Below are 19,396 nucleotides of genomic sequence, written 5' to 3' on the forward strand. Positions count from 1 at the left end.
AGGTGATATATATTTATTCCTTTCCCTCGTATTCATATATAGTAGGTAATACATATTTATTCCTTTCCCCATGCATCTTTCCTATTTAAGACAATCTCTCACCAGATCGAGATGATCGGGTAGTTTAATTGACACATCCACATAGCTGTTGCATTAATGAGAGGAGAGGGAGGAGCTGGGACCCCATGGCCCTGATTCGGTTAGTGGTTTCACGGTGCCGGGGCCATGGTTAAGTGTTCAGCAAATGCTTGTTTCTTTCCTTCCAGAAAAGCTCTGTGCTACATTCACGACCCTAGATGGGGATTTGAGCAGCGGGTGCTGCGGAGGTAAGGGAAAGCTGTCAAAACAGTGCTGAGCTTGTAGCTGACTGGCTGTCTGAGGCCTACAACTACCGGGAAATGACCTAGGAGGCCATGTAGCCCAACCCCCTTCCCCATTTAACAAATGAGGAAACTAAGGCTCGGGGAGGCTCAGTAAGCCCTAAACCAAAGGCAAGGTGGAATCTTATTTGAGCCCTGGTCCTGCGTCTTCAGTCAGGGCTGTACTGCAGAGCCTCCCCGTCTTCTAGGAGAGGAGCACGGGAAATTCCTATTTTTAGTTAACCTTTAGTAAGCGCCTGCTGTGTGTCCGGCCTGGGCTAAATAGTAAGAGTGGAGTCAGGAGGGTGCATAGCTAAGGCTGGGTGGTCAGAAGAGGCCCTTCCCCCCACCCCCACCCCCCGGTGGGGGAGGGGCTCGGGGCTAAGGTCAGGCATAAGGGGAGCTGGGCTAGCGCCGCGACACCGGCGGCCTGATGGAGGGGCCAGAATATCTATATCCCTCAGCCCCGAGACCCCGGAAGGCAATGGTCGCCCCGCCCCTTCCTGAAGTGCGTAGCCCGTTCAGCACGGGAAGGCACCATGTCAGGACTGAAGCCGGAGGAGAACGTAAAATGGCGCCTCCCCGACTTTGTCTCGCGAGACTCGCAGAGATTTCCCGCAGCGAGAAGGACGTAGTTCTCGCTTTTGCATCACACACCCCGCCCGTCTTGTCCCCGAAATTGGAGGTGGGATAATGTCCCGCCCCCACCCTTGGATTGGAGAGAGAACAGCGTCGTGCGCGTATCTTTGCGTTTTCATTGGTCAAGACGGTAAGGCTGCTGGGCCGGACGACCAATCCCGAGAAGCCCCTGGAGAGCGTGAGGGTGTCTCCTAGGTAACATTCTCCGGCCGCTCGGGAGAAGCCCCCGGGGTAACTGACACTGCCCTTTTCCCGGCCTTCGGGATCCAGTGGTGGGGCTGTCGTCTGGGCCCTGTCCCCCTGGTCCTTTGCAGCGTGCCTGGCGGGCGGGAAGCCCAGGGAGTGGGGTGGGCGCGGGCCAGAGGCCAGCCGGGGCTCTCTGGGTGGAGAGCTTAGAAGGACTAGGCAGGAGGCGACCGGGCCTAGGGAGAGACCGACCTTTTCTAGCTGCGAGTATGCAGGCCAGCGGGCCCTGGAGAGAAGCCGGCGCCCAAGCGTGGCCTTGGGCACGCCATCCCCCGCCCTCTCTCCTGGCCTCAGTGTCCTCCTTTGTAAAATGAAGGGTTTGGATTCCTGACCACCAAGGCCTCTTGGCAACGCTTAAAATCCTAGGAAGGGGTATGAGCTTAGTTCCCTGGAGGCATGGCGAGGAAAATGCTTGTCAAAATGTTTGTTGTTTTTTTTTAAAGGCCTTTTGTGGGTGCGGCCTGATTTTGTTATAGCTAGCCATATTGTTTGTTACACGGTTTCTTTCCATGGGCAGAAAAGGAGGGCAGTCTCCAGGTTGTGCCCCTGGAGCCTGTAGCAAGCTAGTCTGCTTGGGGTGATGACCATGCCCTGGGGTCAGCCCAGCAAAGTACAAGAAGTCTTTTATTCTGATCTTTGGTTTTTAGGGAATGAATTCTTTGGCAAACTCCTAAACTGAGATGGGAAGTTTCCATGAGAGATTAGACTAGAAAAGTAAAATCAAATGGGCTTGCTATCAGTATTTTAGCAAATATGTTGTCTATTAGGTTCCATCCCCTCCTTAATGTGCATAGTAAATATATTAGAATCCCAGAGTGCATAAGGCAGACTCCAGCTGTCCATGGAACTAGGCTTTGCTTTCTGCCAGGTTTTTTTTTTTTATATTATCTAAATAAAATGCCATTTTTGTTAGTTAAATTTAAGAAATCGCTTCTTTTCATCAACAGCTACTAAATGCCAAATGATGGAAGAACGCTCCAACCTGATGAATATGATGAAGCTGAGTATTAAAGTCTTGATCCAGTCAGCCCTGAGCCTTGGTAGAAGCCTGGATGCAGACTATGCCCCTTTGCAACAGTTCTTTGTGGTGATGGAGCACTGCCTCAAACATGGCCTGAAAGGTGAGCATCCATGTATTGTAGAATATAAGAATTTGGGCCGAAGTATTTAGGAGAATGATTTGAAGAGGTGAATTATGTAGATAGGATTAAAAGGAAGGGTTTTCTTCTAAAATAATTTAGCTGTAGTACCTATCTTTTCAAACAGACATTCAGTAGATATTTGTATGTATGAGTAATTAGCCTAGAAGTCCCTTAGCTGCTCTAGTTGTTTTATAGATTTTATTTTTCTACTTACAACATACTGCCCTTTACACATACAAACCAACCCAAAAATTATATCAGCTATAGAAGGTAGTTTGGTATAATGGAAAGAACCCTAAAGTAGGTAGCAGGAAGAACTGTCTTCTAGTCTTGGCCCATACATTAATTCACTGTATGACTTTGGGTACAGCTGTCTCCTTCCTCTGGATCTCAGTTTTCTCATTTGCAAAATAAGGAAGTTGGACTGGGTGATGTTGTGTCTCCACATATCAGCCAGTTTGGAGATGCAGTAGCCATTCACAGGTCTGAGCCTACTACTGCTTTGATCTACTCCACTTCCAACCTGAACTAGTTAACTCCTCAGGCATCTGGATGCCCTGCTCCCATCCAGGGAGTCTCACTGTATTGGTGCCAGCCTTAGTGGATACCTGATTGGCTTAGCCTACTTCAGCTCAGAACTCCCAGCTCAGTTGATCCATCAGCTCCAGCTTTTATGAATCAGAGATGTGCACTACTACAACCAGGTGACTAAGTGATCTCTTAAGGTTCCTCAGAGCTGAGGAGAGTCACTACCATGGTAGGTTGTAGTTTTGTTTTGTGGATTAAGGAGGTTTTACCCTATTTACCCTGTTAACAAAATTTTGTGTTTTCCTTTATAGTTAAGAAGAGTTTTATTGGCCAAAATAAGTCTTTCTTTGGTCCCCTGGAGTTGGTGGAGAAACTTTGTCCAGAAGCATCAGATATAGCTACTAGTGTTAAAAATCTGCCAGAGTTAAAGTAAGTGGGAAGAAGTTATGCAGATTCTTGGTTCAAAAAAAAAATGTTCAACCCTCTAAGAAATTTAACTCTTTCAGCAAGTTCTTCCTAATGAATATATACAGTATTCAGTTAGACATCATGCATTTAATAGGACATCACTATATTAGGCTGCACCCAGAAGAGTTGAGACAGATGCATACTTTTTATCTGTGAACTCTCTGGGTCTGTATTTCCTCATCTGTGTCAAATGAGTGGGTCAGCCTAAATAATCTCCAGTGACCCTTCTATTTTTTACCATTGTTGGTGTTCACACTACACCATCCTCTGAAATCTTAGGATAAGATGTTTTAGATGTATTGGTTCCATTTTATAAATTAGTAGATTTCGAAGTGTGGGTTGAAATATAGTGCAGTGGACAGCACTGTATCGAGAGTCAGAGAGCCTGGGTTCAGTTCCTGATGCTTACTACCCTGGGCCTCAGGTTACTCCTGAAAATGAAGGAGGGGGATTATAGATAAATGACCTCTCAGTTCTTGAGCTATGATCCAAGAATGAGGGCCTAACTTTAGGCTCTAAAATATATAGGAAATAAGCCTGATCAAATTTGGATTTATATGCTAATGCTAATTCTTATGTCTGATGGAACTCAGATGGTGTTAACATTCTGCATTTCCACGATCAAATGGAAAACAAGTCATTGGAGTTTGGTATAATCCTGTAAAAACAAGGTGCCTAAGAAATCAAGTTAGCTAAATTCCAGTCATTTTAAAGAAAATTTTGTCAGTCACCCTGTTATACATGTTTTCTTAAGAAAAAGAAGTATTGGGAGGTATTTGGGTTTTTTGTTTGGTTGGGTTTTTTTGCTTTAAAGAGGTGTAGCAATTTTATTGCTTTTAAAAATTTTACTAAAATTTTAACAGAAGTCCTAGAAGCTGTATACATAGTCCTATGCTAATACCATTTGCTTGTGGCATTTCAGCCAAATTATTTTACTATCAGACTGGAATTTGCCAGGCAGATTTTATGCACTGGTCTGGTCTGCATCCATCTTAAAACTGGATAGAGCTTTCTCTCCTTTTCCTTGGTTTTGTTTTATTGCTACAGTTGCCAGTGTTCTTTACTAAATTGGGTCGAATAGTAATCCCAGTTTTAAATTTAAAATTTAAATTAAAAAAAATAACCACTTAGGATAAATTTCTTTTAATTTGCTTTAGAAGGGTTTTAGTTCTAATATTTTTATCCCATATTGTGTCATGACTTCCATTTTTAAGTAGTTATTTACAACCCTTTTTTTCCCAAGTCATAAAACTATTGTCCCATGATTAAATTCAAGGCATCTACTTATTTTTATTTTATAAGAATATTTGTATCCTTTTATTTAAATTTGACATAATTTTTTCAGGGTCCTAGAGAAAATTGTGTATATATTAGAACATTTTTATCTAATTGTGTTCTTTAAACATGAATAAAATTTACTCTGCGGTCTTTTGGTTTTTGCTGGTGTTTTGATCCATCTCTTTTGATTTTAGGACAGCAGTAGGAAGAGGAAGGGCTTGGCTTTACCTTGCACTCATGCAAAAGAAGCTGGCAGATTATCTGAAAGTGCTTATAGATAATAAGCATCTCTTAAGGTATCTTAAGATTTTTTAAATTTCTCATAGCTATCTAATGTTTGAATATCCCTATAAATGACTTTTATTTTAGTCAAGAGCCTATGATTTATGGTTCCTATTCAGATTAACATTATTAATCTTAGAAATTTTCTGTGCCATAATATCAGTAGCAATATTTATAGCATAATTTTAGGAGTTGGTACAGTGTTGTGGAAATAGCATTGTGATTTAAAAGTTCAGGTTCTAGTCTTGGCTTTCACATCTAACCAGTTATGTCACACTGGGCAAGTCATCTAAACTCTTTGAGCTTCAGTGTCCCTGTCTTCAAAATGGGAATAATACTTTGTACTACCAGCCTTAAAGGGCTATTAATGAAGAAAAGATTTTGATATCCTTAAAATGCCATAGAAATGTGAGCTGTAATTAGTGTCTAAGGAATAGCATTTACTATATAATCATAGTTTATTATTAAGTCTTTCATTTATTGAGTACAGGTAACATTCTGAAAATTCGCTATCAGTATTAGTACTGGCTGTTTGATATTTTGTTACATTATAGAATTAAAAATTATTGGTCCTTAATGGAATGAATAATCTAAAGAAATCATGATTGAGGTTTAGCGAGGATAATATAGGTTTTGTGGTCATTTTTAATTGAAATAGAAAAAACTTTTCTTATGAGAAGATATCACTACCTTGACCAGTTAACAGAAGAAATGTGAGCACATAAAAATGTCAGAGGATTTGACATGAAATCCATATGTATAGTGTCAGTCATGCCTCCTGTGTTGAATTTTACACAGCCTGGTGCATCTTTGGCATTTCTATTTATGTAAATAGCACCGGAATATCTGATTTTTGCTTCTTCTGATCACCTGTGGCTGATGGAAAAATTTTCTCTAATATAATTCCCTTGTCCAGTTGGTACAGAGGTGAGGGTTTGGGAGAAGGAACCCTCTTCTGGTGGTATCATTCTCTAAAAAATCATAAAATCATAAGCATGTCTAAATTGTTCAGTTTCTATCATTAGGTAAGCTAATGTTTCTAGTGTCTTTTATAAACCAGCAGTATTCATGAGCATTGTGCCTTTAACCAGGCAACTTTGCAAACCAAGTTTAAGTATTCGCAAATATAATTTGAGGAAACTTTAGAACTTGTATTAGACCTGCAGCATGCCAAGTTAGGCTTACATATCTAAATGTCAGCATTATTGTTAAATACAGCTTGTTGTTGCTGTTCAACTAAACATAACCTTTGTGGTTGCCAATCTTTCGTAGTGAATTCTATGAACCTGAGGCCCTGATGATGGAAGAAGAAGGAACAGTAATTGTAGGTCTGCTGGTGGGACTCAATGTTCTTGATGCTAACCTCTGCTTAAAAGGGGAAGATTTGGACTCTCAGGTGAAAGAGCATTCTCGCTGTAGATGAAGTGCTTGAGTTGATTACTAATTGTAAAGACATGCACATAGATGGGACACACTCAGAATAGATAACAATTTGGAAGTCTGAGTTAAAGACTCAGTGTTTTCCATGTTTCCATATACTCTGTAACATTTACTGGCACATTAATTATTTCTTATTTAAAGATCAGATAATACTTTCCTAAGCTACATTAAGAAAAGCTTGGAGAAGTAGGGAGGTAAGAGTTCCTTTTCTACCCTGGCCCCGCTAGAAGCTAGAGTACTGTGTTCTTTTGTGGACACCAGACTTTAGCAAAGACATTAACCAACTGGAGTCTGTCCAAAAGATAGCGCCTATGATGTGAGAAAGACTAGAGAACATGACATATGAAGATCAGTAAAGGAAATGGAAATGGTTGGCCTAGTGTAAATTTAGAGGGGATGAGATGGTATTCTTTTAAGTATTTGAAGGGTTGTCATATACAAGAGGAATTAGATCTTAGACTTCTTATTGCATAACCAGCCCTAGAGGGCTGAACAGGAAGAGTGGGTACAAGTTACAGAGAGGGGAGACTTAGCTTGATGAAATGAAAAACTTCCTGAGAATTAAAGCTGCCCAGAAATAGAAAGGGCTGCCTGCAGAGGTAGGTTTGGAGAATGCAGTCAATATGAAATGGAGATTCATAGTTTCATATAGAGTCCTCTTTTGTGTTCTGCTCTGTATATATAGAAAGGCTCTATTTCTTGGTGTTTAAGTTCAGAATAGTTTCTTTCTCTTCTTCCTTTTTATCCTTCATCCCCTTCACCCCTCCCCACCAAAATAAGACAGGTATGGAAAGTCATGAGTCCTTACTAGAAGCTGGATGACCAATACCTGGGATGTTGTAGAAGGGACTCTTTGGTACTGATGGGACTAGATGTCCTCGAAAGCCCTTCTAGGGCTTAGAGTCTTCTGTGATGAAAATTGACTCTTAACTTTAAAAAAAAATTAGTCTGTGTCTAAATTGGAATATAAAGCCATTTATTAGGGATTGCATTACTATAGTAATTTTTCTTTTAGTGGAAAAAGATGCCTTCTAGTGATGTGGGTTCTCAGGATAGATGTATGGACTCCCTTCTGAACAGACAATGTACAGACAGATATAGTTCTTCACTTCTTTCTGTTTAGGGGGTGTCCAGAGCACCCTTCTCTCACAATAATCTACCACCCATTGCCATGAAGGCCTCCTACAGCCCTTTTCTCCACTCCCAGGAGACTCCCAAAAGATGGGGAACTTCATGAGAGTTCCCAGAGTAAGGCCTTGGCTGGTTCATGAAAAGCTCTCTGCCAAAGATAGCGCCATTACCACTTTTCATTAACCACTGACAAGTACTGAGAAAGTCAGAATTTTTCCCCATTTCTTTAATACCCAGGCTAACTTCATTCAAGTGGGGCTCTGTTCTCAGAAAATTTATGAGTCAAGATATATTGAGCATAATACATTTAAAGAAAAAGAAAAACCAAGCCACAAAATCATTAGAGTTAGAGGACCTAAGTCTAACTAGCACCTTATTGCATGTGGGTATTTGGTTGTCACTTAGCCTTCCTGAGGTGATGGGCTAAATGGCCTCTGAGGACCCTTCCAGCACTATTACCTGTGATCACTTTCCAGAGTAGTCATGCAAATCAGTTGTTTTAAAAGAAGTCATCATCTACAATGGGACATATTTTAATTCCTTGAGCTTTATTGTTAGCAAAATTCATGTATCCCAGGAGAAATAATTATTTAAAAAGATAGGAATTTAAATGTTAAACCTAAATTATGAAGATAAATATAGACAATAAGGAATGCCATCTTAGTCCTTTTTTTATAGGAAGAGTTGTCTAAACTTTTGTGTGTGTGTTTTTTTAACCAGGTTGGAGTGATCGATTTTTCCTTATATCTTAAGGACGTGCAGGATATTGATGGTGACAGAGAGTATGTACACAGTCAATTATTCTTTTCTTTTTTTTTTTTAAGCAATTGGGGTTAAGTAACTTGCTCAAGGTTACACGGCCAGGTGTTTCTGGGTGTGGTGCTAAGTATCTGAGCCCAGATTCGATCCCAGGTCATCCCAACACTGGAGCCAGTGCTCTTACTCGCTGAGCCACCTGGCTGCCCCTAAGCAATTGGGGTTAAGTAACTTACTCAAGGTTACACGGCCAGGTGTTTCTGGGTGGGTGCTAAGTGTCAGAGCCCGGATTCGATGCCCAGGTCATCCCGCCACTGGAGCCGGTGCTCTTACTCACTGTGCTACCTGGCCGCCCCATTAGTTCCATATTTTGATATAAATACATTTGCACGAAACATATAGTTAACATATTGAAATACAGTGGTTTTTGTTTTGTACATGCAAGTGCGAGCTCTATAACTGTTTCTAGGCTTTAAAATGTGTGTGTGTGTGTGTGTACATATATATATTCCGCATGAGAAGATGAGCCCTCCCCATGAATCTTCCAACCTTGCTAAAAGGAGGGCCGCTTTGGAGCCTTTGGATCTGGGCCATTGACGAAGTAGTATGACAACTCCCTGACGTCACCAAACAAAGGGAGATGAGGTTATGGATCAAGTCATACAGGCTTTTAATACTTCTGTTACTGACTAACCACAGTCACTGTTTTTCAGTAGGAATATGAAACTGGCTCAGGGAGGATAGACCTTGTCTCTCTCTTTCATATTTTATTATGCAGTTTGTTACTATTCCTGTAGGGTTTTTCTACTCTGGCTTTCCTTTACTTACCCTTAACAAAGAATAGGGAAAATATTTTTAACACTGAAAAAAGTTACATTATTTGTAACCCTGTTATATGATACTAATTTTCATCCCATTTTCTGAGACTTTAAAAATGCAAGTTTCATTACTAATAGCTATAGTATAGGAATTCACTAATAATTCATTCTAACCCTGCCTCTTCCCTTCCTCAGCTTGCTTTTTCTTTCATACCATTCATTAGTTTGGAGGGTGGACACTTGTTCTCCAGCCTTTCTTTCTAAGTATTGTAACTTAGTGGTTTTCTAACACTGGAGATACTGCCTTTTGTGTGAGGTAGTCTTCTTTGGGGTGAATGGAGAATGAAAATGAGGAATAACCAATGAACTAAGGAATCCCTTTTCTTTAAAAACAGACATGAAAGAATTACTGATGTCCTTGATCAGAAGAATTATGTGGAAGAACTTAACAGACACTTAAGGTAGGACTCAGTCATTTTTTTATTTTCATTGCTCGTTAGGCAAATCTCTTCTCTGAATCTTTTTGCTTATCTATAAAATGAGGAGAACAATACTTGGACTACTATCTACTTTAGAGAGCTTTTAGGAGAAAAGTGCTTTGTGAAACTTAAAGCATTGTCTAAATGTGAGCTTTTACTTTACAGAAGGTATTTTTTGAAATTTCTAGTTTTCTTTAATTTTTTCATGAAAAAATGTTCTAAATTTACAATTATCCTTTCACAAAATGTTTTTTCCCAAAGAAAATTCACTAGAAATGTTATCACAGTTTCGTACTTTTTTGAAGAAGCCTCTTTCTGTTTTCATATGTTTTCAGTCTATAAAAGTAGTTGAGTTATATGGAATTGAGTGATTTAATTACCTCTTGGGAAATAGTTTCTAGTATCCTTTACAAACAGTTTTTTTACACAGTCTTTTTGGCTAGTATTCTACAAATCATAAAATGAAAGTTTCAAAAGAGAAACTGGCAGAATAATGGATTCTTCAATATTATGCCAAATAACTTCAGTTCAGGGTTGGGCACTCAGTCTTTTATTTGTTTCCCAATTGTGCAGTTCTTCTGAATTGTAGACAACAGCCAGCAAATACAGATCGACATATGGTAGGCATGGAGATGTCTTCATTTCAGGCTGCCATTTAGATCCTAACAGTCCAGAAATTGATCTGAATGGCAGCCCATATCTTAAAGATATACCCTTATGGGGTGGAAGTAGATGGCCTGTGTTCTGTCTATGTCATTAGAATCAGTTTTGGGACTTTTTAACATACTATTTATAACAAATAAAATTATGCCAAGCATACCTTGGACATTTGTAGTAAGTAAGTGAAATTTATGTGTATCTTACAGATAAATTTACTTTTATTGTTGAAACTTGTCTGAAAAGGCAAAAACTTTTTTTTTTTGCTGCCCCATATCATTGTTAGATTTCAAACCCATACTCCAGCTTTCACCTCCTCTAGAAAATAACTGTAATTTTAAACAATAAGGTGATGGGAGAGGAGGAGAGAGAAAGTTCATAAGACTCTTCCCTTCAGTCTAGGTCAGGGGTGGGGAAACTGTGGCCTTAAGGCCACTTGCAACCTTTTGACTGAATCCAAATTTTATCGAAAAAATCCTTTTGAGAGGCTACATGTGGCCTTTAAGGCTAAAGGCTCCCCAACCCCCTGCTCTAGATCTTTGGAAACATCCTGAGCTCTTCCAAAACCAAGGTTGAGAATTATTGCTTTGACTCAGTATCCAGAACAGTTTGGTGTGCCCACAGGTTCAGTCTTTAATCTTTTTATTCCAGCTGCACTGTTGGAGATCTCCAGGCCAAGATAGATTGTCTGGAAAAGACTAATTCAAAACTTCAAGAAGAGGTTTGTAACAATAATTTTTTTTTTAAGTATTGAAGTTATAGTTACCTGAAATGATTTTGACTTGTCAAGATTTACTTGATCCCAGTTCTCTCCCACATCTTCTGGGATCTTCCTCTAGCAGTTATCTCCTCCTTCTGCAAAGATGCTCTTACCCCTAGCCTTCCTTCCCATTAAGCCTACAAACATGTCCAGATCTCTCCACTTCCAAGAAAGCGCGCCCTTAGCACTTTAGTCCAACTGGCTACTTTCCCATTTCTCTCCTTCCTTTTTAAACTTGTTTAAAAGTTCTCTAAACCAGTTGTCCTTTTTCCTTTCACTGCCTACTCTTCTTTTCTCAGCCCGTTGCAACCTGATTTGAGCACGTCATTGAATCTGTTCTCTTGAAGTCACCAGCGACTCTAATCGTCAAATGCACTGGTGGCCTTTTTTGAGTCTTCATCGTGTCTGTGACTATTGACACTCTGTCCCCTCCAGCTCCAAGATACATGTGATCCTGTGGTTTCCTCTTCCTTTGATTGAAAAGATTCTGTACTCTGATGGTTTTCCTCCTACATCTCTTACCGTACCTGGGCTCTTTCACTGGCGCCTAACCTTCTTCTCTACCACGTAGAGTAAGTTTTCCCCCAAAGGACAGTCTGTTTTCTTGTTCTATATGCTTTCTTCTGGCAGTCAGTCTCATTTAGACCCATAGCATCAAGTACTGTCTATGCAAATAATACCCAAATCAGTATTTCTAGTCTGGAAAACTCTTCTGATCTGCAGATTCACATCTTCAGCTGCCTCCAGGTCCTCTCTACCTATAAATCCTGCCAGCATCTCAAAGTTAACCTGCTCCAAACTGATCATAATTTCCTCCAGACCTGGCTGTCTTCTGACTTCACTATTTTTGTCTATGGCACACAGCCATTCGCTTGATGTACAATATTTAGAACTTTGTGGATACCTTTGACCCTCTCTTACTTCTCATACCTAGTCATTTGCCAGGTCCGTCTCCAAAACAGTTTGCACATTCATCCCGTCCACTTCAGTCCCGGTCATTGCCACCCACTCAGACTATAGCATTCTCTTACGGGTCTTCCCCCTTTTTATTTTCTCCTCTCTCATCCACCCACACTACTGAGAGTATAGATTTGGGCATGTCACTTTTCTTCTCAGAAATCTTCAGTGCCTCCAGATTGCCTCCTGTGTCAAGTTCAGGCTTCTTGTCTCTTTCTCTAAGGCCTCCACAATGTGGTACCACACACTTACCTCTTCCGCTTTATGTCCTATTCCTCCCCTCCACTCACACTGTGTCCCCCCCCTCCCCCCCAATGCACATTGCTCACATACTTCTATGCCTTTGTAGGAACCAGTCCTTATTTCTGAAATGCCATCCCTCCCTCTCTTCCCCAACTGAATTCTTTTGTGTTCTTTTATAGCATGATGTAAATGTGACCTCCTCCAGGACACCTCAGATTTTTCCTTTGCTTCCATATTAGGAACCACCTTCCCTTTCAGACCTCACACGGCACTTTATTTTATAGCTTTCTGATACATATATTATATAATATATATTGTAAGAACCTTAAAGATGGGGATTCTATCTTATCTATCTTCCCCACCCCCAGCATCTTAGCACAGCACTTCATATATGTTGAATGTTTAATAAATGGTTATTTGTTGCTGTGTTTCTAGTGGGTGAAAATTGTTTTAGACCCTACATAAGATTACCGTCTAGAAAACCTTACCTCCACAGAGTCTGTGTCCCATCCTTCCTAACTTCCATCATTATGGCTCTTGTTCTTTTGATTTGGCAACAGATAAGAGCCAGCCTCCAGGTCAGGAAGACCAGGCTTCAAGTCTTTTATTTGACACATTCTAGTCATATGACCTTGGGAGTCATTTGAACTCTCATAGTGCCCTAGGAGATTCTCTTAAGTCTATAAGTTACAAAAGAGTTGTTTATCTGAGTTGATGAGGGAATTTCCTCGTCATGAGTATACACTAAACATCAATTAAATCAGAGGTCTAGACCCACCAAAAAAAAAAAAGCCCCTGCAAACTTAGCCAGGCTGGTCCTTAGGTGATAGTCTATGGCCAGATCTATACTTGCAGCCTTTCCAGCTCAGTAGAGCCTTCTAAAGCTTCACTTAAGAGTCCAGGTTCCCTCCATGCCATAATAAGACATTAAAGTGGGATTTCAGTGGACAATCTGTGGCTTCACTGTTTGGACAGTTATTTTGTTTTTTGTTCTTTATCCAAATGGAAGAGCTATTAGTGCATAGAGTTGTAGATAATACATTATACATGCACCCTTTGTATCAGAGGTTATATAACATTGTTGAGAGGTACAAATACCCTAGCCTACCCCCTCCAGAGTACCTGCCTCTTGGAAGCATGGGACTAAGTCAAATCAAGTCAAGTCAATAAGCATTTATTACAAGACTTGACCAATCTCTCCATAGCGTGGTCTTTCTCTTGTCTCTTACATAGGAAGTGGAAAATGAGAGGACAGGAAGATCAAGGGATGAGGAGGAAGAGGCGAAAGTTTTCTACCAGCTGCCAGGCAGACACTCCTTTGTGGACATGATAGCCATCTTGTCTCCTCTCTTAGCAGGAGATGGCATTCTCAACTGTTTGTGAACCTTTCTTCAGGTAGCTGTCCCTATCTGCTTAGGCTTCTTCATCCTGCTGTTCTGAGGGGTTGGGAAAAATGCTTTCCAGTATTTTTATTGATAAGTATGCATTAAGTATGAAATCATTGGTCAGTTTGCTCTAGTTCATCAGAAGAATTGAAAAGAAATTTTATACTGGTTGGCATTCTGTCATTGGCCAATGGGGCCAACACAAGATTCAAGAAATTGGTGCACATATTCCATTTTTCAGCACAAGTTATAAGTGCAAGTATAGCTCAAATACTTGTGACTGTTGGTAAATTTACAAGAGATTAACCAGTTAAAGCACCATTTGGATAACTTGTGGGTATTGTTTACTATCTATTCTTTATCATTGTAAGAAGAAAATTCTGAAAGCCCTTTGTCTTATGTTGGGCAAAGTGACCTTATGCATAAAGCCCAGTCTTAAGGCTATAGCTCAGAGCACACAGCTTTTCTAATCATCAGATGCATGTTATTTGGCAGCTAAGAGTTTTGATTAAATTTTGAGACGGAGTGATTCACTTCTTTTCATAATTTGGCTTATGAACTTCCCAAATGAAACTCTTACCATCACAGTGGTGCAGAGGAAAAGATTAGATGCCCTAAAATTTGTCAGATTCTCTCTTCTTGTTCTTTTCTCTATGTTTATTCTGAGGCAGGAATGAGGAGGACTGGCTTGTGTATTTATACCTAACATACCTAGCAGGTCTTTAAGCCTTCCTTGCTGATCAAAGAAATTGTCTTTCATTTTCCCTACATAAAACTGTTAAAAGTGTAAATAAAAGAGTGGGTGTTTGTTTGGTTTTTTTCACTTATTAATCTGTTTGAATAATTTGCCTGAGATTTAAAATTTTAAGTCCTCAAGTTTCTATATACATTGGTAACTCAGGTTCTGCCAATTGAAACTTAAATTTTTACTTTAAAACACCAACTAATTAATATCCTTTTAGCAAAATCTGCCAGTTCTGTGAGCTTAGTGGCAACAGATGGGACAAAAGAAGATATGTTCAAAGTTTGTTCTCTTTCATTTGTGATAAAAGATAACCTTTTAAATCTAAACTCCAATCCCTGGCCTCTAAGAATATTTTTAAAAAGAATTAAATGGCTAAATGTCACAAGAATAGTAAAAGGACATAGTTAAATGAGCTTAGGCAGATTATTTCCCCTCTGGAGACTTAATTTCCCTCTTCTGAAGGGAAAACCTCCTTTTCAGCTTTAGATTTCTATGATCCCATAGTTGTTATATGAATGCTAAGATTTGTGTACTTTTTTTCTAACTTAGTATCTTAAATTATATGCATATTTCACTGATTTAAATGGGTAATTCATGTCTGCACTAAAATTCTTCTCCTTTCTCGACCAGCTTTCAGCAGCTACAGATCGGATTGATTCACTTCAAGAAGAACAGCGCCAGTTAAAAGAACAAAATGAATTAATCCGGGAAAGAAGTGAAAAGAGTGTAGAGGTTAGAAACTGGACCTAGAAAACTGGCCACGGAAAATAAGCACGTTTTTATACAGCAGACTCCTCTCTTGGAGCTGCATAAGGATTGTATCCTTGAAGTTGCTCCAGGGGAAATTCTGTTAGGAATTATAAAGTAACTTGTTTCCAAATTGTTTGGGGGCCACTATAAGAGGAAACAAATGTGAAGGAGAATGCTGAAACCATTCTCCTTGCCATTAAGTGGGGATGGAAAATGGTTTTAAGCTTCTTTGTCCTCATTCAACTAGAGGCTGGAAAGATAACTAGTCAATGCTTTAGAAGGAAATATTACTGCATTACATTGATTTTGACTTCCAGATAACTCCTTTAAAAGTGCTATCCAGAAAAACCAGGACCGTTTTGATTCCTTTACCTAGATTGGTTGTCTAATTATAACCTGTGAATGTTCTTTTTTCCTTTTGTAATATGAAATTTAATTATCATGGTTTTAGGCAGGATTTCAGGCTCCTTAAAATTAGAATTCATTCATCCCATTTAGTAACTATGTTCAAATAAATAAGCAAAAAGAGTTGTTCTCTGGAGTACTCTAATATTTGTACTTGATACAGGTAACAAAACAGGATACAAAGGTGGAGCTTGAGACTTACAAACAAACCCGACAAGGCCTGGATGAGATGTATAGTGATGTATGGAAACAGCTGAAAGAGGAAAAGAGAGTCCGAATGGTGAGTGTGGGACACCAGGACAGATGCAGAAGAAATGTGTTTTTAATAATTCAGCACATAATTCCAATAATGTACTCAGCTGTTGAATCACTGGAAAAGCAGACACGGTTGCAAAAATTTTAAGTAAGATTTGTTTTGTCAGTCACATCACCGATCACTAGGGTTTGGTTGGCGTGATGCAGAGCCAGTTTTTGCTGACAGACATATACGTTATCCAAACCTGTGGTGTCTTGTATGACCTTCCTGACTCTCCTGCAGCCTTGGGATCCCATAATGATTGTTTTGACTTTAAAGGGGACGTGGAAGCACGATAAGTGTTTACAGTGTTAAGCACTGATATCCTTGGCACTGACCCAGAAATTAAACTAGATGATTTCCCATGACACCCTTGAAGCAGCGATTTCCTTGTGAATACCTTCTTCCTAAGGAACTAGAGAAAGAACTGGAGCTGCAGATTGGGATGAAAACGGAGATGGAGATTGCGATGAAACTGCTAGAGAAGAGCACACATGAAAAACAAGACACGCTGGTCGCGCTCCGCCAACAGCTGGAAGAAGTCAAAGCGATTAACTTGCAGATGTTTCACAAGGCTCAGGTAGCGGTTAACTTTGTGCTTGAAGTCAAAGCGTCGAAACACCGTGTGGTGCCTGAGGCCTCACGGTGTGTCAGACATCCTTTTTCTTTGCTCTTTGCCAGGTGCATTAAAGTGCATTCTTTTATTCTCTCTCTAGTCCGTTCACTTCTGCTTCAAATTCTAATTGTTCAACACCAATCCCATACAAGTAGATGTTTATTAACTTAGTGTTTGCTTTTCCAAATTTTTCCAATTCAGTCTATGTTAAGCTTTCCTTTTATGTAAAACATACCCACACAGCCTCCCTCTATGCCTTTCCCTCTCTTCACCCATAGTGTGTGTGTGTGTGTGTGTGGCGGGGGTCAGATACAGAAATGGCAGGCACAGGCACACAAGAGTGGGCCTTTGCTGAGAAGATTATGTTTTGATTAGATGGAAACTATTCAAATTGTCCACTGAATTGTACTGACTTTCAGATAATCCTGTCTTGCTTACATGCCTCATATGTTGATCCTGTTAATTCAGAATTATCCTTTCTAAAACACTACTTTTTGTTAAAAGTTTTACTTCCTACTTTATTATATAAATAACCATGGAAAATCATGTTTCATTATGGTTCCTCTTTCACTTCCCTTAATATCTGTGTCAAAGACATTGATAGTAGTAACAAGGGTAATGAACCAGGACTTTTTTTTTACTCCTTTTCTTCTTTGTCTCTCTCCTCCTTTCTTTCTAGTATTAAAGACATCATTGTAAAATTAATCAGTATTTCATTCAGGTCCCAGATCTCTCCCACTATCTCCTCTAAATTCTGTTAGCCATTAAATAAATATCTCTTTACACTTACATATCTATTAAAGCTATAGAAATCTCTCCGCCAAAAATGAAAAACTATCACAAAGAAATGTTTAACACAAACAATGCTAGTTAACAGAACCTGGTAGATTTATCCTTCCTCTAATTTTAGTTGTATCTGGGTCCTCCCCCATAAATTCTTACTGTGGCAAGTTACTAAATGAGGCATTCTGGGATTAACAGTTTCTTTCTTTGCTTCTCTCTGAACTTTAAGTCAGATTTCAACCTGTTTAGTTCAAGTCTATTTGAGCAAATTATCATCCAGCTGCCCATTCTGTGACTTGAGACTCAAATAAAAGAATGCCCCAAGAGTTGCCATAGTGACTGTTTCTTTTGCCTCCTCAACATATTTGTGTATGAGTCCAGCTCTTTGACAGAATCTCCCCTCTTTCTCATAAATACTCTTGAAAGGCCATGTTCCCATACCCTATATTCACCATCTTTCCTTTCCACCAAAGTGCTTAATTATATTACTTTGGTTTTTTCTCAATTAAAACAAGCCTGTTGAGTTTATCATTTCCAGCGAGGAGAGTGCACTCTAGTGGTGAAAACAAAGAACCAAAATAGCCTTTGGTGACCAGGGCCTTGAGCCCCCCATAACCTCCTCCTTCGACCCTTTCCTATCTGTAAAACTGAAATTTGCTCATATATTTGCCCAGACTCTGACACCCAGCAATTAATGATATACTTTTAAAATAAGACATTAAGAATATATTTTAAGTAGGCATTTCAAAGCTTTTGATTTGGGCTGATTATCTGACATCTTACAGACTGTTAATATTTACAATTATAGGTGACATCTATGTTTTTATAATTTTATATGCATTTTATAATTTACGACACATTGGATAAATATATACATTATCTCATTTAATTCTCTGAATTTAATTTTTTCCTATCTAGAATGCAGAAAGCTGCTTACAACAGAAGAACGAAGCAATCATATCTTATGAAGGAAAAACCAATCAAGTAATGTCTGCAATGAAAGAAATGGAAGAGAGGTAGGTAATGGATATCTCCTGATGCTTACTAGAAAATGTCTGTGGAATTCTATGAAATTGGAGCTGTCTATTTCTGTAAAGTAAAAATTCACCTGTTCTTGTATTTCATATACTTTCTGAATGCTAGGTTATCTTTTCATATTTTGGTCTAGATTACAACAGTCTGAAAAGGCCAGGCAAAGTGCTGAAGAGAGAAACAGCAAACTGAAGCAAGAATTTGGTGGCAAAGTTGAAACCCTACAACAGCAACTCTCCCAACTGGACAAACAATGGTAGATGATGCCCAACTGCTACTGCTTAATTTGAGGGGAGGAAAGGTGTGGACCCTGGGAGCAGCCATAGGCATCTGTCTGATTGTGATGTAACAATGTCACGAATAGCAGAGCTCAAGTCCTAGTGCACAGCACAGAAGTGCCTTCTCCTTTAAGTGAGATTGAAGAGTAGTGCATAAAACAAAGAAAACAGTGAACTCAAGAAGTGTCCTTTTCATCAGAGTGTTGTTTTTCTTCTCTTCTCCAAAACTACCCTGTTTCTTATCTAAAAACTCAGAGGTTTACCTTTTTGCCCCTTTCTAACCTATGTTCTCATCAGTCTTTCTTTCTAGGTTCCCAGGTTAGCATAATGGTTTATTTATTTACCCTTTTTCAGCACTTAATTATAGAAAACCATTAGCTTTCTCACAGGTGAAGGTTATGGAAGCCAAATGTTTTAGGGAAAAGTGTAATGATTAGAAGGATCACTGAGAAATAGAACTTCCCAACTCAAGAAATAAGACTTCAAGTGACTTTCCATTTGACTTGCACTATTCCAAGGTTTGAATTGTATTCCATAATATAAGATTTCCAGTTAAAATCATCTCCTTTTTTAAAAACAGCTCCAGTCTCGAGAAAGAGCTGAAGTCAGAAAAAGAGCAAAGACAAGCTCTTCAGAAAGAGTTGCAGCAAGAGAAAGATACCGCCTCTCTACTTAAAACTGAGTTGCACCAGGTAGAAGGACTGAAAAAGGTAAATTGGACAGGGTGTGGAAGGTTGAGAGTTTGTGCTTATCATCCTGCATCTTAAGAAAAGTCATCTGAAGACCCTTCTCTTTTTGCATAAATGGAATAATGAAAGGTTTCTTCAGAATCTTTGAAGTGTGGTTTAATTGAACAGAAAAGGAATAGCAGTACTTCAAAAGGGTCTTTCAGTATTCCTCTGCCGCTTCCCAGTAAACAGAATG

General features: G+C 39.4%; 2 protein-coding genes across 6 annotated transcripts in view; both read left to right on the forward strand.

The window, feature by feature from the left end:
• RUFY1 (RUN and FYVE domain containing 1) overlaps window positions 1-19,396 on the forward strand; it is a 40,380-nt gene that overhangs the window by 13,794 nt on the left and 7,190 nt on the right. The window contains exons 1-14 of one of the 5 annotated variants that reach the window (XM_069102603.1): window positions 1,052-1,193; window positions 2,192-2,365; window positions 3,226-3,343; window positions 4,855-4,956; window positions 6,215-6,338; window positions 8,234-8,295; window positions 9,483-9,548; window positions 10,875-10,944; window positions 14,944-15,045; window positions 15,632-15,748; window positions 16,176-16,343; window positions 18,081-18,178; window positions 18,331-18,450; window positions 19,053-19,182. In XM_069102603.1, coding sequence (XP_068958704.1) covers window positions 2,206-2,365; window positions 3,226-3,343; window positions 4,855-4,956; window positions 6,215-6,338; window positions 8,234-8,295; window positions 9,483-9,548; window positions 10,875-10,944; window positions 14,944-15,045; window positions 15,632-15,748; window positions 16,176-16,343; window positions 18,081-18,178; window positions 18,331-18,450; window positions 19,053-19,182 — 1,437 coding nt within the window. In that variant the 5' untranslated portion in view covers window positions 1,052-1,193; window positions 2,192-2,205. Of the gene's footprint in view, window positions 1-1,051; window positions 1,271-1,325; window positions 1,617-2,191; window positions 2,366-3,225; window positions 3,344-4,854; window positions 4,957-6,214; window positions 6,339-8,233; window positions 8,296-9,482; window positions 9,549-10,874; window positions 10,945-14,943; window positions 15,046-15,631; window positions 15,749-16,175; window positions 16,344-18,080; window positions 18,179-18,330; window positions 18,451-19,052; window positions 19,183-19,396 lie in introns of those variants that run through there. The other 4 variants (XM_069102602.1, XM_069102604.1, XM_069102605.1 and 1 more) reach the window with 4 other exon arrangements.
• Window positions 1-19,396, forward strand: part of RPS14 (ribosomal protein S14) — a 195,631-nt gene that overhangs the window by 2,432 nt on the left and 173,803 nt on the right. The window lies entirely within an intron of this gene.

Source organism: Petaurus breviceps, unplaced genomic scaffold (assembly GCF_028583685.1).
Source record: "Petaurus breviceps papuanus isolate PSGF00001 unplaced genomic scaffold, PetGlider_PUasm1.0 551, whole genome shotgun sequence".
NCBI lineage: Eukaryota > Metazoa > Chordata > Mammalia > Diprotodontia > Petauridae > Petaurus > Petaurus breviceps.